Source organism: Chlorocebus sabaeus, chromosome 1 (assembly GCF_047675955.1).
Source record: "Chlorocebus sabaeus isolate Y175 chromosome 1, mChlSab1.0.hap1, whole genome shotgun sequence".
Lineage (NCBI taxonomy): Eukaryota > Metazoa > Chordata > Mammalia > Primates > Cercopithecidae > Chlorocebus > Chlorocebus sabaeus.
The window spans coordinates 37,486,052-37,509,853 of NC_132904.1; the positions used below are offsets into that span (position 1 = coordinate 37,486,052).

The 23,802-nt window shown below is 36.5% G+C and overlaps 1 protein-coding gene across 1 annotated transcript in view; it reads left to right on the plus strand.

Moving 5' to 3' along the window:
• LGR4 (leucine rich repeat containing G protein-coupled receptor 4) overlaps positions 1 to 23,527 on the plus strand; it is a 108,369-nt gene extending 84,842 nt beyond the window's left edge. Inside the window, exons 5-18 of the mRNA XM_008003745.3 lie at positions 3,219 to 3,434; positions 4,257 to 4,328; positions 6,742 to 6,810; positions 8,355 to 8,426; positions 8,610 to 8,681; positions 8,979 to 9,047; positions 10,895 to 10,966; positions 12,450 to 12,515; positions 13,298 to 13,369; positions 15,601 to 15,672; positions 15,964 to 16,089; positions 17,247 to 17,362; positions 17,947 to 18,030; positions 20,476 to 23,527. Coding sequence (XP_008001936.1) covers positions 3,219 to 3,434; positions 4,257 to 4,328; positions 6,742 to 6,810; positions 8,355 to 8,426; positions 8,610 to 8,681; positions 8,979 to 9,047; positions 10,895 to 10,966; positions 12,450 to 12,515; positions 13,298 to 13,369; positions 15,601 to 15,672; positions 15,964 to 16,089; positions 17,247 to 17,362; positions 17,947 to 18,030; positions 20,476 to 21,752 — 2,455 coding nt within the window. The 3' untranslated portion in view covers positions 21,753 to 23,527. The remainder of the gene's footprint in view (positions 1 to 3,218; positions 3,435 to 4,256; positions 4,329 to 6,741; positions 6,811 to 8,354; positions 8,427 to 8,609; positions 8,682 to 8,978; positions 9,048 to 10,894; positions 10,967 to 12,449; positions 12,516 to 13,297; positions 13,370 to 15,600; positions 15,673 to 15,963; positions 16,090 to 17,246; positions 17,363 to 17,946; positions 18,031 to 20,475) is intronic.
• Positions 23,528 to 23,802: the final 275 nt, after the last annotated feature.

The window sequence follows — 23,802 nt, forward strand, 5'->3', positions numbered from 1 at the left end:
ATTATTTTGTTACTGTAGTTTGTTTAGACAAGAAATTTAAAAATACATGAGTCTCAGTCAATTGTAAAACTGGCTTTTGAGAACAGAAAATAGAAACATGTTTTCCAGACAAAAATAACAAAGAAATTGAGTGAATAAATATGTTATTCACTGTTAAACAAGAAAGCTAAACAAAGCAATAGTTTATCTCTTACCGCATGGAGTTTAAATAGAAAAATACCTTGAATAAACCTTCATATTCTTTCCATTTTGTGAGATAGCTGATGCTTTTCAGCATCTACTTAAAGAATTATAGTATTTTCTTCATCTGTTAGTTAGGATGAATACTAATAGCATAGATCATTGCTACAAAGCCACTCTGAGACAGTGCTCTGGAGCACTGGTCTCAGTATAAGTACAGACTCTTCACTTTTATGGGTGCCTCACCACACCTACATGTGAATTGAGGGATAAGGATTAACCATGTGAGTCACCACAAATTGTTTTTCTCATTTAACCTCTTATTTAAGAGTTTCATTTTTCCATAGTTCTTTTTAATCTCTACTTATGTGTGACTTCACAATTGTTGGAAATTTTTAGTACAGAGGAAATTGTGTCCGTGCTTTTATTGTTGTATTAGGCTATTTTATTGTTGTACCTATGCTATTATTTGTTTAAGATAGTTTTATTACTGTCTTAGCTCAAAACTCACCTAGTTTTCTAGCAGTAAGTTAAGGCCATCTTTTTTCCTTGATGACACAGAATTCACAAGAGTTTAAAGGTTCTATACAGTACTGAATTTATATTAAAAAGACATTGACAGCTTTCCTTATTATACTATTTTCTGTATCAGTAGAGGCATTGTAGGTATTTGGAGGTGCATTACATACTATTTTATTGAATAGGAATATATATCATCAATATGATAAAATAAACAATTTAAACTTTTCAACTGCAGTAACACTAAGGAACTTCAAATTGTAACGAAAATACAACCCAAACCCCTTACCTGGCCTATAGGGACATATGGAATGTGGACCCTGTTTGCATCTACAGCTGTGTCTCCCTGGTCCCTCTACTCCCTTCCTCCTGTGTTTTAATCACTCATCCCTTCTGGGAGTTGCTGGATCATACCAGCAACCATTCTGCTACTGGGTCTCTGCCTTGGCTCTTTCCTTTGCCTAAAACACTCCTTGCCCAGCTCCTACTTTGACTCATTCTTGCTTTTTCTTTAGGTCTCACTTTAAATGTCACCTTCTTAGAAATACTTTTCTTGAGTAACTACCCTCCTCCTCAGAGTCCATCAGTCTGTAACCTCAGTGCCCTGTTTATCTACTCCAGAGGTACTTTTTAAAGAACTTCGTTATCATTTTGTGACTTGTTTATTATGTTGTATGTCACCTCTGCCACTGGAATGTCAGTCTCTTGAGGACAGGCCTCATGCCTGTTGTGTTCACTATCTTATCCTTTGTACCTAACAGGATGCTCAATTTAACTGTCTTGAGTCAACTGCAGGTAATTAAGTTACCTACAAGTATAATTTAGCTACATTAATTATTTATTTATATAATATGCTTAATTGTATGATTATGTGTTTAAATCTTTTTCTTCCTAAGAATGGAAAAGTTCCATGAGGGGTGTGTGTGTGTGTGTGTGTGCACGTGCACACGTGCACACGTGTTTGAACACATTCCTATCTGCTCATTAAAGCAAATCTCCTAAACGGCTCTGTAGGCAGTACTTTGCCGCTCTGTAGCCAATACTTTGCCAGTCTGTTATGTAAAAGTTGCCCGTCTCAGGGCAAGTTCTAGAAAGTCCAAAAAATAAACAACTCTAAAAATGTGTGTTTCTAGATAGATTCTTAAGGCAGCTGCTCAGTGTCCTAAGCTCTCCCTTTTCAAGTGTTTTTTCAGATATCTTGACTATTAGAAAGAAAGCTTTCATCAGATACTCACCAGGACCAACGGTCTTTAACCCATGCTATTCCGTCTTTAAGAAGGGAAAATGCATCTGGGGCTGGGAGCGGTTAATTGGGACCAGGGGCCCAGAACTTGTGGTGGAAACGGACAATTATGGCAGGAACTGAAGTTGGAACAGCATAAGGAAACAGGAGGCACAAAAACCACTCTAAAACTCAGAATTTCCTCAACTTGAACGTTGTCAAACTATTTCTTTAAAAAGATGCTGTCATTTTGAATTTTTAACCAGTTTTTGTGTGTGTGTGTGTTCTGTAATTTTCACAAAGAGGTTCAAGGCTGTGAGGCATGAATATAAGTAATGAAGATGCATCAACAAGGGATTTGTGAGGAAAGCTGTGATTTGCCTGGCACATAGTGTCCGTCATCATATTAATAGCAGATTGTCTTTGTGTTGAAAAGCAATTATTCCAACAATTATATCTTGTTGTGCCAACAATAATACATAGGACTTAGTTTCCTGATTTTCAGATGGGGACTTAATTTTAAATATTAGTAATCCTATTAGTAAGGTGTTCTTGATTCCAAAATTTTTGGAAAAATTGAAGAAGCTTTTAAGCCACAGTAACATTGATTTGAGGAGCTGCTTGATTTTTCCAACAGATAATTTGACCTTTTCTTAATAACTGTTCATTTTAGCACACTGATTTTTCAAAAGCACTTAACTGCTAAGGGAAGAGGAAAAAGTTGCTTTGCCTGTACATGACACTTACATGTTTAACTTGCCTAGAGGTAATAAGGATGATTGAAAATTTATTTAGATTCTTTATTGCTATACAAAAATTTTAAGTATTTTCTAATATTTCCCTTTGGTATAGAATCAGAGTAGCAACTAAATTTAATGTCTAATAGTAGTTATAATGTAACATTGGAAGTAAAGTAGCTTATTTGGTCAGCTTAGTTTCTTCTTTTTTTTTGTATGTCTGATAATTATGCTCTAAAACATAATTTCAATAAGAACTTTGCAAGTTTTTTTTTTAATATATCTTTCTGCTATAAAGTTACTTCTTAGCCAAAGATAGTTGAAGAATATAGATTTGGATACATGCCTTTCGCCATTCTTACGAAGGAAGAGAAAGCACTGACTTTCATATACAATACCGATCATGAAAAAGTTATTAGATTTTATGAGGACTTCTAGTAAAATTAAAGATGATCATTTTTATAAGTCCTTTTTGTTTTGAAAGCTTTGAGTTGTGAGACTTGAACTGACTCATTTCACTAGAATTTGTTACTGAACATGGTTGTTTCTGTTTCTGTTAGGCGTTTGGATGCCAACCATATTACCTCAGTCCCCGAGGACAGTTTTGAAGGACTTGTTCAGTTACGGCATCTGTGGCTGGATGACAACAGCTTGACAGAGGTGCCCATGCACCCCCTCAGCAATCTGCCCACCTTACAGGCGCTGACCCTGGCTCTCAACAAGATCTCAAGCATCCCTGACTTTGCATTTACCAACCTTTCAAGCCTGGTAGTTCTGTAAGTACCTAACCCTTTTTCTTCCATATATTTGTGTTAATTGGGGTACAAAAACAGGCTTCTGACAGATTATTATCAAAGCACCTCACTGAATATGCTCCTGAATAGTTAGTGCTTGAGGGAGCTGCTTTTGTACAAGATTAAACAGAATGGGAGAATTTAAAAAATTAATAGCTGGTGATAATTGTTGAATCTCCCTAAGATAAATGACCGGTTGTAATCATGAGAATAAATTAGGTCATTCAGCACACATTCATACAGCTTTTACTTGTGTCCCAGCAGTGTATTCAATGTTAAAAGAAGGGAAATCATTTCAAGGTGGCCATAGAAGTTAGTCCCAGGGATGTTTAGTGTTTTCCACTTGTTCAGAGAGTGTGGGATGCAGTGGGTTTTTAATCTTCCAAGACATAACAAAGTAGCACTTCTTTTAAAATCTGTTAGAGATCCCACTGGTGTAAACTACACTTCCTCCACACTGTTACCCTCATGTCCTCAGTAGGAGAGCTCATCAAATTTTGCTTCATATAATTAAGAGCTAATCAAAACTTTATTTTGATATGAGTAAATATTAAATAATCTTCCATGTACATACCGTATTTCCATTAGAGATACTTTTTCTTTCCATGGGGTATTCTATGTTTAGTGAGTCTGTGCAGTGTGCATGGCAAGAGATAACTACCCAATGCCACTTGTTTTCTATGGTCAACTGTTGATATGTTTAGCTATATCATTCCTTTACACACCAATTCAGACGTATAAAACAATGATGATAGTTGCCAATGGGAAATTGAAAAGTCATTTTATGCTTTTTTTCCTCCATAGGCATCTTCATAACAATAAAATTAAAAGCCTGAGTCAACACTGTTTTGATGGACTAGATAACCTGGAGACCTTGTAAGTATATTCATATTTTGGGCAACTGCATTGTGATATTGAAAGTGCAATTTTGTACTTCATTACAGAAAAAGAAAAAAATATTGGCCTTGAGTTCAGCTCCTTATTCACTTTGATACTTGACTAAATTCTTGCTATCAAATAACCCAATTATGAATACTAATCTAAGTCCATGGCTAAAAATGGCAAAGGGTGAATTGCATATTTTCCCCCAAAGAATACACATTCAAAACAGCTCAATCTGCACATTCAAAACAGCTCAATCTACAAAGATGTATATCTTTCCAGAAATGTTGGTTTTGTTAAATGTATGACAGTTTTGGAAGTTAGAAATTTCTAAAATGAATTCTGGATAGTTTTGTTTTTTTCATGACCTCAGTTGCCTTCTAGTTGTTGACACCGGGTTTGAATACTATATCTGCTTTTACATGTAACAAACGAAGATTTTATATTTTGCTGTTATACTTTTGTTGTTGTTTCCACTAGCTAAAGTGTTTGAGACCTCTGACTGTTTCAACTGTACATTGCACCACTATATAAGTAAAAGGCATTGTGCAGCTGTGTATAATTGAGAATAGGATCTTTATTTTTGTTCTTTTAGCCTATATTAGTTGCCTTTATTGCCTTTATTCAAAGATAATGTAATGTTTGCTGTTGTGATGAGTAAATGATTCAGAGAAGGTCTCAATTACATGGGTGAGTAAAACCTGATTGGAATGCTCAGGGTTTGTAGTACTTTATTTGACTGAATTTTCTGGTTAACTGTCAATTAATGAGAAGACTTAAAACCTTTTAGGACTCTATTAATTCACTTTCCTATCTAAATTAGAGGATAGGAAACATCAATGGATATATGAAAGTTGAAAATCTTTTTTTTTTTTTTTTTTTTTGAGACGGAGTCTTGCTCTGTAGCCCGGGCTGGACTGCAGTGGCCGGATCTCAGCTCACTGCAAGCTCCGCCTCCCGGGTTTACGCCATTCTCCTGCCTCAGCCTCCGGAGTAACTGGGACTACAGGCGCCCGCCACCTCGCCCGGCTAGTTTTTTGTATTTTTAGTGGAGACGGGGTTTCACCGTGTTAGCCAGGATGGTCTCGATCTCCTGACCTCGTGATCCGCCCGTCTCGGCCTCCCAAAGTGCTGGGATTACAGGCTTGAGCCACCGCGCCCAGCCGAAAGTTGAAAATCTTGTAGAAGATAGTTCCAAACTCAGATCTCCTTTGCTAAGTGTGTGAGTTTCAGTGTTATAAATAAAAGATTGAATAGGTTTCCTAATCCTAGGCTGTGTACACTATTTCAATTATGTTAAAATTAAACCTCTTCCCAGTTAAATTTTTATTTGCCTTTTTTTCTTCTATGTTACAAAAAGGAAAAGGAAAAAAAATAGGTCTCAAAGGAGCTGAGCTTTTTTTATTTTACTTTCATTCTGAAATCAATCATGCTAATCATATGCCAGTGTGCTCTTTATGTTAAAAGAAATTAAACTTTAAACACTCTCAGAACTAAGACTTTTTTAGTACAGATCACTATGGCTTATCTGTTCCCTAATATAAAATTCCCAATAATTCATAACCTATATGAGGACAACAGTTGTGTGAATCTACCCTTGTCCTTCTGATTATTCTTTTTTTTTTTTTTTTTTTTTTTTTTTGAGACGGAGTCTTGCTCTGTCACCAGGCTACAGTGCAGTGGCATGATCTCGGTTTACTGCAACCTCTGCCTCCCGGGTTCAAGAGATTCTCCTGTCTCAGCTTCCTCAGTAGCTGGGACTACAGGCATGTGCCACCATGCCCTGCTAATTTTGGTATTTTTAGTAGAGACGGGGTTCTACCATGTTGGCCAGGATGGTCTCAATCTCTTGACCTCATGATCTGCCCGCCTCAGCCTCCCAAAGTGCTGGGATTACAGGCACGAGCCACTGCGCCTAGCCTCCTTCTGATTATTCTTATCTCAGGTCATCATGCTGATGGTGGAACTGAGGTCAGCGTCTCTTATACCAGAATTTCAGGAAGCTACTGTGAACTCCAAATGGAAACCTCAGTTTCATGCTGTCATTTACAAATTGATATTCAATGAATTATTTTCTATAATGAATTTTCAGAGAAATACCATTCAGATGATTTATGTATTTAATGCATCAGTAATACATGATTCTGAAAATTATTTGAACTTTTAAGTTTGTTGACCTAAAAACATCATGGAAGAAGAATGATTTTTCTCTGTTCAGTATTGTAAGAAAAGGTGTAAATTCAGTTAAACTCCTACATGGTTTTGGTTTTGAATGACGATGTGGTTGGTAAAGAAAGATTACCATACAGAGAATGTGTTTAAAAAATATGTATCTGTAACAAAATGCCTTATGAATTATGACCACTATTTAATATTTTGATACATTTTCACCTATTTTATTTTCTAGAGACTTGAATTATAATAACTTGGGGGAATTTCCTCAGGCTATTAAAGCCCTTCCTAGCCTAAAAGAGCTGTGAGTATTGCTTCATTCTCTTTATGTCTTCATATCCCTGAAACTCACCATTTAATGTTCCAACAATGAGATTTTAGCACATCTTGTTCCATTGCATATAACTGTAATACATGCACACAAACACACAAATAATCATACAGTTAGATTGTGTTCCATCGAACACACAGACAATTTTGAGTATAGATTGCTATATAGGGTTAGATGCTGGTAAAACAAGAAGGCCTGATATACAGTGTCTACCTTTCAAGGAGCTTGTAGTCTTAGTCTCACTGGGGAAACTGACCATGTTAAGACAGACAGCTGTTTCTAGGTAGAAATAAATGCTGAATGAATAGGACAAATAAATCATTCCAGAAGAATACCTAATTGAAGCTTGGAGTTACTGCAGAAAGCATCACCAAAGGGAAGGAGTTTGACTGAACTTGAAAGAATAAAAATATTTAAACACGGCCGGGCGTGGTGGCTCACGCCTGTAATCCCAGCACTTTGGGAGGCCGAGGCGGGCGGATCATGAGGTCAGGAGATCGAGACCATCCTGCCTAACACGGTGAAACCCCGTCTCTACTAAAAATGCAAAAAATTAGCCGGGCGTGGCGGCGGGTGCCAGTGGTCCCAGCTACTGGGGAGGCTGAAGCAGGAGAATGACGTGAACCCGGGAGGTGGAGCTTGCAGTGAGCCGAGATCACACCACTGCACTCCGGCCTGGGCGACTGAGCGAGACTCCGTCTCAAAAATAAAATAAAATAAAATAAAATAATATTTAAACACAGGAATGAGGGAGCATTTTTGTTTTTATTTCTTTCTTTTTGTTTGTTTGTTTTGAGACAGGGTCTCACTCTGTCGCCTAGGCTGGGGTGCCACGGTGCAGTGGTGTGATCACAGCTCACTGCAGCCTTGACCTCCCAGGCTCAGGTGATCCTCCCACCTTAGCTTCCTGAATAGCTGGGACTGCAGGCATGCACTACCATGCCCAGCTAATTTTTAAATTTTTTCTAGAGATAGGATTTCATCGTGTTGCCCAGGCTGGTCTCAAACTCCTGGGCTCAAGTGATCCCCTCAGAGTGCTGGGATTACGGGCATGAGCCACTGTGCCCAGCCTGAGGGAACATTTTGGACGTTGGGTTTGTCATGGGTAGAGATAGTGACTGTATATGGCACAACAGGGACTGTGTGTCATGAGCTAGTTAATGGTTAACATTCTAAGATGCATTGCCAAGAGACTAAATACAGGCTACAGTGAGAGAGATTTGGAGGTTAGAACACCTGTTTCTCATGGTCTAAAGCTTTTTTCTATGATGAAGCAACAGATAAATGCGTATGAGGGATCTGATAGATACCAGGCTAAGCAGTGGGTTAAAAAAGAATTAGGTATGATACTGAAAAAGATAAGATAAAATTAAAATTTGAGATTTCCTATGTTTTTGAAAATTTTCATGTAGTCATTATCAGTTGTATTTTATATAATGCTGAACTGCAGTAGATGCTTGGATTTTATTTCACAAGAGGATAATGCATTTCAAAATACTTTTCTCCTATCTTTCTAGAGGATTTCATAGTAATTCTATTTCTGTTATCCCTGATGGAGCATTTGATGGTAACCCACTCTTAAGAACTATGTAAGTATTTTTAAAAGTTTCTTTTAACGTATAATTATGTGAAGCTATGTCTTTACAATGCCAAACATCCAGATAAAGAATGAAAATTCAGACTTTTAGATATATGTACATTGTGAACATAGATTTAATATTAGAGTGCTTGTGAACATATGAACATTTTACTTTTTTTGGGTATTTTCACAGACATTTGTATGATAATCCTCTATCTTATGTGGGGAACTCAGCATTTCACAATTTATCTGATCTTCATTCCCTGTAAGTATGTGAATTTAAAAACAAACCTGGATATTTATACAGTTGTTTTAGTGGAAAACAATAATTTGTTACTGGAACTCCAGAAAACAGAATCTTTAAAATTTTTTTCTCCCTTGGGCAGAATTTATAATGGTTCTTATTTTTGTGAACACTTGGCCAAATTATCACACTTTCAAGTACATTCGAGAGATGAAACTAGTTTTATTTTTAGTTATAGTTGCACTGTAATTTTAAACTGTTTAAAAGATAAAACATGAAAAAAATTAAAATTACTTTGTCTTTCTCAATTTCTTAAAGAGTCATTCGTGGTGCAAGCATGGTTCAGCAGTTCCCCAATCTTACAGGAACCGCCCACCTGGAAAGTCTGTAAGTGTGGCCCTTTGAAGAGGGCTTGTATAAAGATAACACTACTGGACTGCTAGCAGAGTGCCAGGGTCTGTTAGTGACAGTTTATGTTGATTCCTTCAGCTTCCCTTTGTATATTTCATGCGTGGAAAAGAATATATTGGGTTTGGGGTCAGTGAGCTTAGACAGAGTAGAGCTGATTATGTGGATAAGATCTGAAAAGTTCACAGAAAATACAAAGCAGCAACAAAGTGCCAAATTAGAAGCAGTGCTTTCAGAATTTAGAAGTGGGAGCAATGGATGTAGACTATCACAGAAGGCTTCACGAAGGAGGTGGAATGTTTGAATACTGTCAGGTTTCCCAGAGCTGAGTCTTTTATTTAAGGCAGGATTAGTAAAACTGGAAATACCAAAAGTATTCTCAGAGATGGCATATAGATGAACAAATATAGCTAGAATTGCATGTTTATAATAAGATGGGGGTGGTATGGAGACATCGGAGAATTGTTTGTGATTAGACTTTAAAATGACAGGCCTTGAACATTGGACATTTGGTTGTGGCAGTTTCCCAGTGAGTGGTCTGTGCATGGGTTTACAGGTGCATTTAAGATCTTGATGACCTCAGCCCTCCAGACAGTCAGGTGGGGCCTGAGGCAGCTAGGGCCTCTAGCCACAGGAGTCTTACTGCAGCGTGCCATTTAAATGTTACAATGGTCACATGTGACAAGATATTTATTTATTTATTTATTTATTTATTTATTTATTTTTTGAGACGGAGTCTTGCTCTGTCGCCCAGGCTGGAGTGCAATGGCACGATCTTGGCTCACTGCAACCTCCGCCTCCCGGGTTCAAGCGATTCTCCTGCCTCAGTCTACCGAGTAGTTGGGATTACAGGCGCCCACCACCACAACTGGCTAATTTTTTTGTATTTTTAGTAGAGATGGGGTTTCGCCATGTTGGTCAGGCTGGTCCTAAACTCCTGACCTCAGGTGATCCGCCCGCCTCGACTTCCCAAAGTGCTGGGATTACAGGCATGAGCCACCGCGCCCGGCCAACAAGATATTTTTTTAAAAAGAACTTGGGAAGCCCTGAGGTAAGGAGTTTAAACTTGACTCTTAAGGCAGTTGGAGATGTTGAGAATGTTCGAGCAGGTAATGTGAGCAGGGTAAGGAGAAAGAGACTAGAGATGGGGAGAACAGTGAGGCAGCTGTGGGAATAGTCCACCTGACCAGATGAACACACTGAATTATGAGAGCTCCAGATCTTTAATCCATCACTGGATTTGCACCAGAACAAATAGTGTGGTCTGTCTGAGATTCCTTCATCCCTCTCTGCCTCACTTCACTCTTTTTCTGAAAGAATTAGATGCTAGAAACACAACAGAGGAAAAAATAACAGGAACTGGTGATAGATTAGAGAAGGGAGGGGAATAAGAGAACATTTTCAAATGCTGACCCAGGTTGACTGAAAGAAAAGACAGAAACAAGGTTTGGGTGCAGAATGCAAGTTGGTTTCAAAGGTCTTGGGTGTAAGAAGGTGACAACTTGAAATTAACTGTGATCAGACTGTGTGACTGTAGATTAGTGTTTTCCTCCTGGTCCATGTGGAGAATCAAGCCCATCATCTGGACAATATCAGCATCTAATGTCACAAGTGTTTTTGAGTTACTGTGGAGATGATATCAGAATTGGGGTTCAGTTCACCTTCCTGCATGTCTAACTTTATGGAATAATTAGGCCATGGGATGTATAGAATCTAGTCCATATGTAAATATGTGAGCACTTTTTTTCTATCATTTTTCTATATGGGAATAAATTTTGCTTACTATTCTTGAGTTGAATTATTACATGAATAATGTTTTTCCACAGGACTTTGACAGGTACAAAGATAAGCAGCATACCTAATAATTTGTGTCAAGAACAAAAGATGCTTAGGACTTTGTAAGTTGGATTCTTCTTCCGTTCCCCTCATACCTTTTGTTTATATATTCACACATGTTCAGTTTTATTTTTAAGGATCTACTTTTCATAAGGTGGTTTTGAGGTATAATTACTACTTAGTTGTTCCCTTTCTGTAAAGGAGCAGATATTTGAGTCATCTCCATGGTGGGTAATATGCATTTGAATTAGGTTTTAGGATTATGAATATATCATATACTTGTGACTTTATTTGAACAAAGTAAAACCAAGCTAGGTTCTTTCTTAATTTTTTCTCATCCTGACTCTTTGTCTTTATTCTGGTTTGTCCAGGGGTATATCTCCTCATATTCTCCTCTCTTTTATCTGCAACCTAAGCAGAGCCTAAATCTTTATTCAATCAAGAATAAACTAAAGCATGTAGCTTTCTAAAAACTTTAGGCTGACCTAGAAACTAAAAGTAAATAAAGGATGTAAAAATGTCACCAGAATAAACAATTAAGTTATTAAGTTGTTAATAAGTATTCAGTGGTGGGAGATAGTAACAAGATAAATGACTGATTGATTAAGCAAGTCAAGTCACACATCCACTTAACCATAGGAATACATTCTAAGAAATGTGTCATGGGGCAATTTTGTCATTGTGTGAAAATCATAGAGTATGCTTACACAAACCTCGGTGGTTTCTTCTACATACCTGGGCTATATATAATCTGTTGCTTCTAGCCTACAAACCTGTACAGCATAATATGGTACTGAATACTGTAGGCAATTGTAACACAATGGTAAATATTTGTATATCTAAACATAGAAAAGTTGGAGAAGAAATATGGTATTATACTCTTATGGGACCATATCATTGTATATGGTGTCTGTCGTTGACCAAAACTGTTATGTGGGTCATGACTATAATTTAGTGATGTAGTGGTGTATCAAACTCAAACACAGTGATCACTGTTGAGGAAAAACTGCAGTGCCACTGAAAGTTAAATAATTCTGGTGTTTGATGTAACATAAATGTTTTTTAAAATGTTGATAAGCATACCATTTCTCTTAGAGCTTTTCAATAAAAGAACATATAAGTTATTTATGGGATAAACAAAATTGAAAAAATGCAAATTGTTAAACTGTATAAATACAAATTTTAAAAAATGTAGCTTTACCAACAAATTTTATATATTTTCTATATTTTTCTATATTTACATATTTAATTTTATATATTTATGTTATATACTTTATATATATACTTTATATAAATGTGTTTTTACATATTTTATAGTGTCTATGCTCAAAAATATATTCTTGAACTTTCATCAGTCTTAGGCTTATTGTATCACAGAGGTATTTGAAAAGTTGACAAGTCTTAGGAAAAAATAATTGCTTTTCTTATTCAGGCATATCTCTTTATTAGTTATCTTAACTCTGCTTTCAATGCTTCTGAGTACCACTCTTTTAATATAATATTCTGAAAACATAGCATTAATTTGTTAATTTCTGTTGTTTTAAGGGACTTGTCTTACAACAATATAAGAGACCTTCCAAGTTTTAATGGTTGCCATGCTCTGGAAGAAATGTGAGTTGGTCTTTGACTTACTCCTTTTGCTGTGGTATATTGTTAGCTTGTTGAGCATTTCCTATTTTTAATAGATGGCTTTAATAGTAAGAAATTAGAAATTCCTGTAATCAGATGTTCGCATACATAACATGTCAAATTGAACCAGATGTATTCATGCAACCAGCATGTATTAGGCACTTACCTATCAGGCATCCCATGAAACACTATGCGGGGGAAGTTGGTGTTTTTTAAAAGAAATAGAAAATGAAAACTTCTCCAGCTATTGAGGGAAACCAGACATGAATGCCAGTTCCCATCATGTCCTGTGTTGGACAGTTCTGGTGGAAGTTGACTGGGAGACGGGAAGAGGGAGGCATTAATTCTCCCATTTTCACTCTATTTAGTCCTGTAACTTTATTTCTATGGTATTTGTCATAGTTGTGTTGTCTTTGTTCCTTTTCTCCCTGCATCATCTTCCTTCTCTTATGCCTGAGGTGGGGTTGATGGGGGAGTTTAGATAGCATACCAATTAATTCCCAGTATAATATAGGATGAAATACCAATTAGTCTCTTTAATTTTATAGATGAGAAAAGGGCAGTTCTCTTTCAACAAGATCACTGTTACATAAGAATAGTTATTTAAACTTAGAAAAACTCAACTAAGAAATGTTATTATGTTATTTTTCAAAATAGAACATAACTTTTTTCTCTCTCTATCCCATTCTCTTTCCTCCTCCTCCTGCTCTCTTCTTCGTCTTTGTCTTCATCTTCATCTTCTTTCTTCTTCTTTTTTTCTTTAGTTCTTTACAGCGTAATCAGATCTACCAAATAAAGGAAGGCACCTTTCAAGGCCTGATATCTCTAAGGATTCTGTAAGTTTGTCTATGATTATTAAAGACGATAAGTTTTTTCCAAACTATGTTAGTATGTTGTTATGATTTCCATGTTATTAGATATACTTAAAGATATAATTTTAATTTCAGCCTGAACAACATGGTGAAACCCTATCTACTTAATACAAAAAATTAGCCGGGCGTGGTGGTGAATGCCTGTAATCCCAGTTACTTGGGAGGCTGAGGCAGGAGAATTGCTTGAACCCTGGAGGCAGAGGTTGCAGTGAGCTGAGATTGCGCCATTGCACTCCAGCCTGAACAAGAAGAGTGAAACTCTGCCTCAAAAAATTTGTGTTCAGTAAACATTATTTTTAGACTTTTCCTAAAATATTATTTTACGCATTGCAAGATTTTTAGACTTGCAACTTTATAAATAATCTACTTTCAATATTTTTTACTTTAGCTAATTGTTCATTGGCAAATAGAAAAATGTGTAATGTGTATTACTGAAGTGATGTAGCTTGTTTGTTTTCAAGTTATAATAGTGAGGTTTGCCAATTCATTAGGGCAAAGGTAGGCCGACTACAGCCTGTGGACCAAATCCAGTCTGCTTCCTGGCTTATCAATTAAGTTTAATTGAACACGGCCAGGTCTTTATTATTAAAGTGCTGTCTAAAGCTGCTCTCACCGCACTATAGCAGAATTGGGTAGTTGCAGCAGAGAGTATATGACCCACAAAGGTGAAAATATTTACTATCTGGCCCTCTACAGAAGAAGTTTGCTGACCCCTGCACTGGAGTATCTGTCATGACAAATAGAGTTCATAAGCCACAGAAGCACTTATTTAAAAAATCATTTGTATTTGACTACATATTTGTTCCGGGTACTCTCATAAGTACTTGGGAATATAGAAGTGACTGAGACAAAGCTTGCCACTCATTATATTCCTAGAACTTTAGTGCAGAAACATAGTACACTAAATTAGTGAACATTTTTCTTTTTTTTTGAGACAGGGTCACTCTGTCACTCAGGCTAGAATGCAATGGTGTAATCACAGCTCACTGCAGCCTCCAACTCCTGAGCTCAAGCAATCTTCCTGCCTCAACCTCCTGAATAGCTGAGGGACTACAGGTGCACACCACAATGTCAGCTAATTTTTTTCTTTTTTTTTTCCTTTCTTTCTTTTTTTTTTGTAGAGATGGGGTCTCCCTATGTTGCCCAGGCTTGTCTCAAACTCCTGGGCTCAAGTGATCCACCCACCTTGGCCTCCCAAAGTTGTTTGGATTACATGTGTGAGCTACCTTGCCCAGCACAACATTTTTCTATTATAGAAAAAGTTTGAAAAATTGACAGTGAAGCGAAATTACATGTATTGAATATGGTTTTTTAGTATATCCCCTTTAAGAAATATGACACACACTCTACTAGAAAATATTTAATTGGTAGTTGGGTTTCTGGATCATCGCAAGTCGTAGACTAACTTTCTGGAAGCCTGGGCAGTCATAGGGAAGAAGACTGGCTCCTAGTTGCCATCACTTCTAGAACACTGATAAGTGACAGTAAGGAGCTGGTCTTTTCGTAATTTGGAACCAAGTGTGTTGAGTTTCCTTGTTATCTATGAAATGTGTCTCGGAATGAATTTATTCAGTGTTTAAATTTCCTTTAAGGTTCAGTGTAAGTGTGTTTGTAGATTATTTCTGTTTTATTAATTCTATAATATCAGAATTTCTCAGGGTGTGTTCCTGAATACAGAGCTGGCTCTACTGTTGATGCAATGTTTATTTCCTGCTTAGGAAAAGAAGGGTATCTGCAGCCCTCTCGGAATGCTCTTGTTTGCATATTGATTGTTTGTCTTTTCTCAGGGCCTTATCAATAACCTTTGAGAAGGCAAATAATATGAAGTCTGTTTTTATTTTCAGCTTTTTCAGAAACTGGGCTTTTCCTCACTGAGTTAGCAGTACCGAAGGTTATATCATATCATTTATATTTTTGAATTGGTATCAGAATGATAAAGTGGGAAAATTCACAACTGTTTTGAAACAGACGCCAGCTAGAAATACTGCTGTACGGAACATATTCCAAGAAATAGATTGTTGTGAAGGAGAGGCATTCAACATAAACATGAAAAATATATTGCTGGGCGAGATTGAAGTTATTTGTTATCTTATCAGCAGTATTGTGTTACTGCCTCTAATTCTAAAGTATAGTATAAGTAAGTGGCATTTTGAGTGTTTATTTGAAAGATTAACATGTTACTCTTATAATTGCAGAGATCTGAGTAGAAACCTGATACATGAAATTCACAGTAAAGCTTTTGCCACACTTGGGCCAATAACTAACCTGTAAGTAGATGATTGTGCAATAATGTCATGAAAGTAGTAACTAGGGCTATAGAAACATCTGTTTTAACATTGTCAAATCAAAATATTTTTGTTTGGTTATTCCCTTGTATAAATGCTAAGCTGTATTTATAGTAAAATCTTCTCAAATGGCAAGATACAGGCTAGAATTATCATTTTAGCACCCCTACTTGAACTTCATCTTAGGGATCTAATATGATGTTAATACATGTACGGTTGTTTTCATGTGATTTCTATCTTGGGCATCAACTTGAAGTCTCATTCATATTTTAGAGATGTAAGTTTCAATGAATTAACTTCCTTTCCTACGGAAGGCCTGAATGGGCTAAATCAACTGAAACTTGTGGGCAACTTCAAGCTGAAAGAAGCCTTAGCAGCGAAAGACTTTGTTAACCTAAGGTGTGTTTTTGTTTATTTTTCTTTTTTGTTGAAGTTATGGTAGGCTCCAAAATTATAGAGTGTCCTGGTTTTTTGTTGTGGTTCTCAGATTTTCTGATAGGCTATAATTTAAGGGTATTTTCTACCTCAATCTTTGCAAATCTGGTAAAAAATAGAACATGAACGTTATTCCATAGTTTTTAAGAGCATGAACTGGAGCCCTTGATGGCCTCAAAGAGATAATAGAGCTATTAGAATGGTTTTTTAATACAGTGGATTTTTCATTAGCAATAAGATGTCAGAAACCATGTAAATGTGAGCCTGCAGAAAACGGATACAATGCTATAATACTTCAGGAAGATTTTAGAGTTATGGGGGACTACATTAAATATAATAGAGGGAGAATATTGTTATGAGGCCGAGCATGGTGGCTCACACCTGTAATCCCAGCACTTTGGGGAAGGCCATGGTGGGCGGATCACTTGACACCAGGAGTTCAAGACCAGCCTGGGCAACATGCTGAGACCCTGTTTCTACAAAAAGTACAAAAATTAGCTGGATGTGGTGGCACATGCCTGTAGTCCCAGCTACTCAGGGGGCTGAAATGGGAGGATCACTTGAGCCTGGGAGTTCTAGGCTCCACTGAGCTGTGATTGCACCCTTACACTATAGCCTGGGTGACAAGAGCAAGACCTTGTCTCTAAAAAAAGAGAGAGAATATTATTGTTGCAGAAGAAAATAAATATTTTCATTACATTTATTTAAACAAAGTAAATGTATTTAATGGTATAAATTCACGAATGACCTGGGGCATTAATTTTAAGTGAAACTATCAGTTTCATATGATAAATTGAGCATAGTTAATACATTTATAAAAGGAGTCATAAGATATTACTTTAAATTATAGTACTGCTGTTAAATTTTAAACAGTTTGATTTACATCCAACTGTTAAGAGAGATCTTATAGAAAGGGAGAAAGTCTCGGTGTCATCTGATATCAGAGCTGTTTTCACAGATAAGGAAACTGAAGCCCAGAGAGGATGAATGACCAGCCTAAAGCACATGGCAGATCTTTCTGACTCCTAGGCTGGGATTCTCAAAGTTTAAAATACTTTTACAAAACAAAACTGTATCTGTGGAGTTGCTATTCAGTGTAGATTTTACAATTTTTTTTCCAGGTCTTTATCAGTACCGTATGCTTATCAGTGCTGTGCATTTTGGGGTTGTGACTCTTATGCAAATTTAAACACAGAAGATAACAGCCTCCAGGACCACAGTGTGGCACAGGAGAAAGGCAAGTGCATGAGTTTTAAAAAACAGAACACTCCTTTAAGGCATGGATTAAAGTTTCTATTATTATAATCCCTTTGTGAATGATCAATAGGAAATCTGTGAGAAAATTGGCATTCTCTGGCCAGGCGCGATGGTTCATGCCTATAATTTCAGCACTTAGGGAGGCCAAGACAGGAGGGTCATTTGAGCCTAAGAGTTCAAGACCAGCCTAGGCAACAAAGCGAGACTCTGTCTCTATAAAAAAATTTTAAAACTAGCTGAGTATAGTGGCATGTGCCTGTATTTCCCACTACTTGGGAGGCTGAGGTGGCAGAATCCCTTGAGCGGAGCCCAGGAGTTCAAGGTTGCAGTGAGCTATGATTGTGCCATTGCATTCCAGACTGAGCAACAGAGCAAGACTTTGTCTCTAAGAAAAACCAAAACCAAAAAAGCAATGGCATTCACTGTGCTACCAGCATCTTCAATATGTTACTGAACCTTCTATAAGGAGAACTGACACTTATATACAGAGAAAGTCGCAGGAAAATATGGTTCTTTTGAGTTCCGTAAGGTTTTAATTAAACATGCTTTGTGTTATATGTTTAGGTACTGCTGATGCAGCAAATGTCACAAGCACTGTTGAAAATGAAGAACATAGTCAAATAATTATCCATTGTACACCTTCAACAGGTATGCCCGGCCTTTTTCTTTACTGTTACTCATGTTAAACAAACATTAGGCAAATATATCTAAATATCCTGGGTATAGATGTAATTTCTGTAATAGGGATGGTACTAGAGGATCCCGTGAAGCCTTCTGATTTGTGCTTTGTGTACCAACCAGCAGCTTAGGAATCTTTTGCAGAATCTCAGGCCCAGACCTACTGAATCAGAATCTGTATGTTAACAAGCTCCCCCAGGTGAGGGTTATACACATTAGAATTTCAGAGGCACTTTCTTAATGCTCCTTTAACTCTGGGACTAATACTATAAGTTAGTAGTCTGTGAAGATTGTATGTGTGTGCTTAATGTAGCCTTGCCTTTCCTTATTTCCCCTCATTTACTTCATTGAACTTTGTAGTTTTGGGAAAGTTATAAAACTGACACCACATATTTGGTCATGATTGTCATAGTCTGCCTAATCTACTAGAGAAGATGTATTTATAATTTTACTGTAAAAGGGAGGCCTAAATATTTTAGTTAAATTGTGTGCTACAAAATAGATTCCTTTGCTAGTATAATATCATAGGATCATCTGGACATTAATTTTATGGCTCGGAATTATAAGTATTATGGATTCACTAGTGATTGCTGCTGAATCATGAGTTTCTTAAAGGGCTGCGAATGTATTTTATGAATACTTTCTTCTGTAGAGAATAAGCTCTAAGTTTACCAGATAAGTCAATGCAATTGGCAAGAATCATCTAAGTTTATGTAATTTATTTTGTCGTGTGTTAGTGTCTATATTAATTTTTAAAGGTTGGGGTGCAGCTTGCTTACTTGTCTCCCTGGAGTTCATGTGCCCGAGAATGTACATAAAGAACTGATGATCCAATGAAAAGGGAACAGGTTTATCAAAAGGGAGGCTGGACTTGAACGTGAGGCATTTCCATTTCTTCCACCCCGAATCTAAACTTGGAGATTGGCCAGGAGGAAAGCCGGTCTGAGCTCATCTCCTTGGGCTGCCATGGGAATGAAATGCAGGCCTGCCTCCCCCTACTCAGTTGTAGTAACACAGACACGATGTGCTTGCTGCAGAAGCAGGAAGTGGAGGAGAGCTGGGATCCAGCTTAGCACCAGAGGAGGCAGCAGGCTTCCAAAGACAGGGATTGGGTGGAGGCTGCTTCCCAGGCTTTTTTTGAGAAGTAACCTTTTTCACCCATAAAAGTGTTCTCAAAAAGTCTCCTGTTCTCTCAGATAGATGAGCTACCCCTCCTTCCATGAAGGATGAGTTTAGATAACAGAGATAAAGATGATAACGAGTTTTCTCTTAGCACTTCCTGAAGGGTTAGTAAAAAGGAAATTAAAATAAGAGTTTCTTAACATTATTTGGAAGTCAGATAAATGGTGCAGAACTGGCTTTTGAGGTCTGTGAATATCCTAACAATTTAAAATATTTTATTGGATATATCATTTTCATGACAGTTCATAAAACATGTTTTTTAGACAATTGTAATACATAGTTTTCTTGTGTTTCATAGTCAAAATCTTGTTTCTCTTTTCTAATTTTTCAGTAAAACAGTTGTAATTTGTGTCATAACTAACATGTGAAAGTCAGTTACTGGAACATACAGTTCAGCGACTGAATGAGTTCTTGCAATGCTAGTTTGTATTATGTAGGATTTTATTGTACATAGCTTTGTATGAATAGTTAACATCACCGAGGTGTAGTCCTAGCTATGTTATCTTACTGAATGGCTTTTGTCAGGCCAATCAAATGATTTGAAATATCAGTTTCTCTGGATGAAAAATGGGGATAATTATACTATCTTAACCTGCTTCATCAGGTTGCTTTTGAAAGCCGTAAGAAAATGTATAAAAAATATGTGTGGATACATCTATATACATACATGATTATAAAGTATATTGGGGCTAGAAAGGAAGAAGAAAAGGGAGCTAATGTTTATTGAAGTCTAACTGTATATCCAGCATCCTGCTTAGTTTCTTATGTGTATAATTTTACTTAAGCTGCACAAGTGTATGAAACAGGCATTATTATTCACAAGTGAGAAAATTAATACAGGTTAAAATTTATACAATTTTAAGTTGCTTTCTTAAGGTAAGAATAGCAAGTTATGAACCATCTCATTCCAGACCCTCAGTTTATCAAATACCTCTTATGCCCTAGACATTGTGCTATGTAAATTAGCTTAGACGCAAGAAAAAATGAAAAATTTCACCTAAATATCACAGCCTTATCAAATATTTACTAAAAGAAATTAAAGTCAGTGTATTTTAAAAATAGCCTGGTCCATGACCAGACTATCTTAGAAGTAGTAATCAATTCAGTTTTGGTCAAGTAGAGAGCAGATTTAATTAGTCTATATCATTAGTTTTTCTATCAAGCCATATCATTTTCTAAATTGTTTTCTAAGTTATCTTTTATTTCTCTCTCTCTCTCTGTGTTTTGTTTTAGGTGCTTTTAAGCCCTGTGAATATTTACTGGGAAGCTGGATGATTCGTCTTACTGTGTGGTTCATTTTCTTGGTTGCATTATTTTTCAACCTACTTGTTATTTTAACAACATTTGCATCTTGTACATCACTGCCTTCGTCCAAATTGTTTATAGGCTTGATTTCTGTGTCTAACTTATTCATGGGAATCTATACTGGCATCCTAACTTTTCTTGATGCTGTGTCCTGGGGCAGATTCGCTGAATTTGGCATTTGGTGGGAAACTGGCAGTGGCTGCAAAGTAGCTGGGTTTCTTGCAGTTTTCTCCTCAGAAAGTGCCATATTTTTATTAATGCTAGCAACTGTCGAAAGAAGCTTATCTGCAAAAGATGTAATGAAAAATGGGAAGAGCAATCATCTCAAACAGTTCCGGGTTGCTGCCCTTTTGGCTTTCCTAGGTGCTACAGTAGCAGGCTGTTTTCCCCTTTTCCACAGAGGGGAATATTCTGCATCACCCCTTTGTTTGCCATTTCCTACAGGTGAAACGCCGTCATTAGGATTCACTGTAACCTTAGTGCTATTAAACTCACTAGCATTTTTATTAATGGCCATTATCTACACTAAGCTATACTGCAACTTGGAAAAAGAGGACCTCTCAGAAAACTCACAATCTAGCATGATTAAGCATGTTGCTTGGCTAATCTTCACCAATTGCATCTTTTTCTGCCCTGTGGCATTTTTTTCATTTGCACCATTGATCACTGCAATCTCTATCAGCCCCGAAATAATGAAGTCTGTTACTCTGATATTTTTTCCGTTGCCTGCTTGCCTGAATCCAGTCCTGTATGTTTTCTTCAACCCAAAGTTTAAAGAAGACTGGAAGTTACTGAAGCGACGTGTTACCAAGAAAAGTGGATCAGTTTCAGTTTCCATCAGTAGCCAAGGTGGTTGTCTGGAACAGGATTTCTACTACGACTGTGGCATGTACTCACATTTGCAGGGTAACCTGACTGTTTGCAACTGCTGCGAATCATTTCTTTTAACAAAGCCAGTATCATGCAAACACTTGATAAAATCACACAGCTGTCCTGCATTGGCAGTGGCTTCTTGCCAAAGACCGGAGGGCTATTGGTCCGACTGTGGCACACAGTCGGCCCACTCTGATTACGCAGATGAAGAAGATTCCTTTGTCTCAGACAGTTCTGACCAGGTGCAGGCCTGTGGACGAGCCTGCTTCTACCAGAGTAGAGGATTCCCTTTGGTGCGCTATGCTTACAATCTACCAAGAGTTAAAGACTGAACTACTATGTGTGTAACCGTTTCCCCCGTCAACCAAAATCAGTGTTTATAGAGTGAACCCTATTCTGATCTTTCATCTGGGAAGCACTTCTATAATCACTGCCTGGTGTCACTTAGAAGAAGGAGAGGTGACAGTTTATTTCTCAAACCAGTCATTTTCAAAGAACAGGTGCCTAAATTATAAATTGGTGAAAAATGCAATGTCCAAGCAATGTATGGTCTGTTTGAAACAAATGCATGACTTGAAAAGGATCTTAGGTGTAGTATAGCAATATAATGTTAGGTTTTTCTGATCCATAAGAAGCAAATTTATACCTATTTGTGAATTAAGCACAAGATAAAGAATAGCTGTTAATATTTTTAAAAATATATTTTAAAATGTGATTTTCTATAACTGAAGAAAATATCTTGCTAATTTTACCTAATGTTTCATCATTAATCTCAGGACAACTTACTGCAGGGCCAAAAAAGGGACTGTTCCAGCTAGAACTGTGAGAGTATACATAGGTATTACCTTATTATGTTTTCAATTGCCATCCTTGACATAAGAGGATCATAAATTTTGTTTAAACAGTTTATAAATCTAAAACCTGAAGATGTTTTTAAAACAATATTAACAGCTGTTAGGTTAAAAAAAAAAAAGCTGGACATTTGTTTTCAGTCATTATACATTGCTTTGGTCCAATCAGTAATTTTTTCTTAAGTGTTTTGTGATTACACTACTAGGAAAAAAGTAAAAGACTAATTGCTGTGTGGGTTTAGTCGATTTGGCTAAACCACTCACTAATGTGGGGGTTTAATAGTATCTGAGGGATTTGGTGGCTCCATGTAACGTTCTCATTAATGAATACTTCCTAATATCATTGGCTCTACTGATATTTTCCAATTTGTTGGTATGTCACCTAGTAATAGTTTAGATTATATAGAAAGTAAACTGTGGTCAATACTTGCATTTAATTAGAAGAAACGGGGAGTAATTACGACACAAAGTACTTATGTTTATTTCTTAGTGAGCTGGATTATCTTGAACCTGTGCTATTAAGTGGAAACTTCTATACATCTTCCCCATACTGTTTTTTACAAAAGAGCCTATTCAATAGCTCAGAGGTTGAACTCTGGTTAAACGAGATAATGTGTTATTAATAAAAATAGAAGAAGAAGGAATAAAGCTTAGTCCTGTGTCTTTAAAAATTAAAAATTTTACTTGATTCCCATCTATGGGCTTTAGACCTATTACTGTGTGGAGTCTTAAAGTTATAATTGTTCAATATGTTTTTTGAACAGTGTGCTAAATCAGTAGCAAACCCACTGCCATATTAGTTATTCCGAATATACTAAAACAATCCAGCTAGATTGCAGTTTAATAATTAAACTGTACATACTGTGCATATAATGAATTTTTATCTTATGTAAATTATTTTTAGAACACAAGTTGGGAAATGTGGCTTCTGTTCATTTCGTTTAATTAAAGCTACCTCCTAAACTATAGTGGCTGCCAGTAGCAGACTGTTAAATTGTGGTTTATATACTTTTTGCATTGTAAATAGTCTGTGTTGTACATTGTCAGTGTAATAAAAACAGAATCTTTGTATATCAAAATCATGTAGTTTGTATAAAATGTGGGAAGGATTTATTTACAGTGTGTTGTAATTTTGTAAGGCCAACTATTTACAAGTTTTAAAAATTGCTATCATGTTTGTATATTTACACATCGATAAATATTAAATCATAACTTGGTAAGAAACTCCTAATTAAAAGGTTTTTTCCAAAATTCAAGTTATTGAAAATTTTTCATTTTATTCATTTAAAAACTAGAATAACAGATATATAAAATGTGTTAATCTTTGTGCTATATGGTATGAAATACAATATTGTACTCAGTGTTTTGAATTATTAAAGTTTTTAGAAAGCAATCTATTTTGCCTTAATTTAAAACTAGGTATACTAATGAATTTAGTTTTAAAGTAAGCAAATTAAGTATTTTTAAGTGGACAGTATTAGAAGAAATGTTGGAAGTAACCATTAGAAAACACCATTTTGATATTTATTTG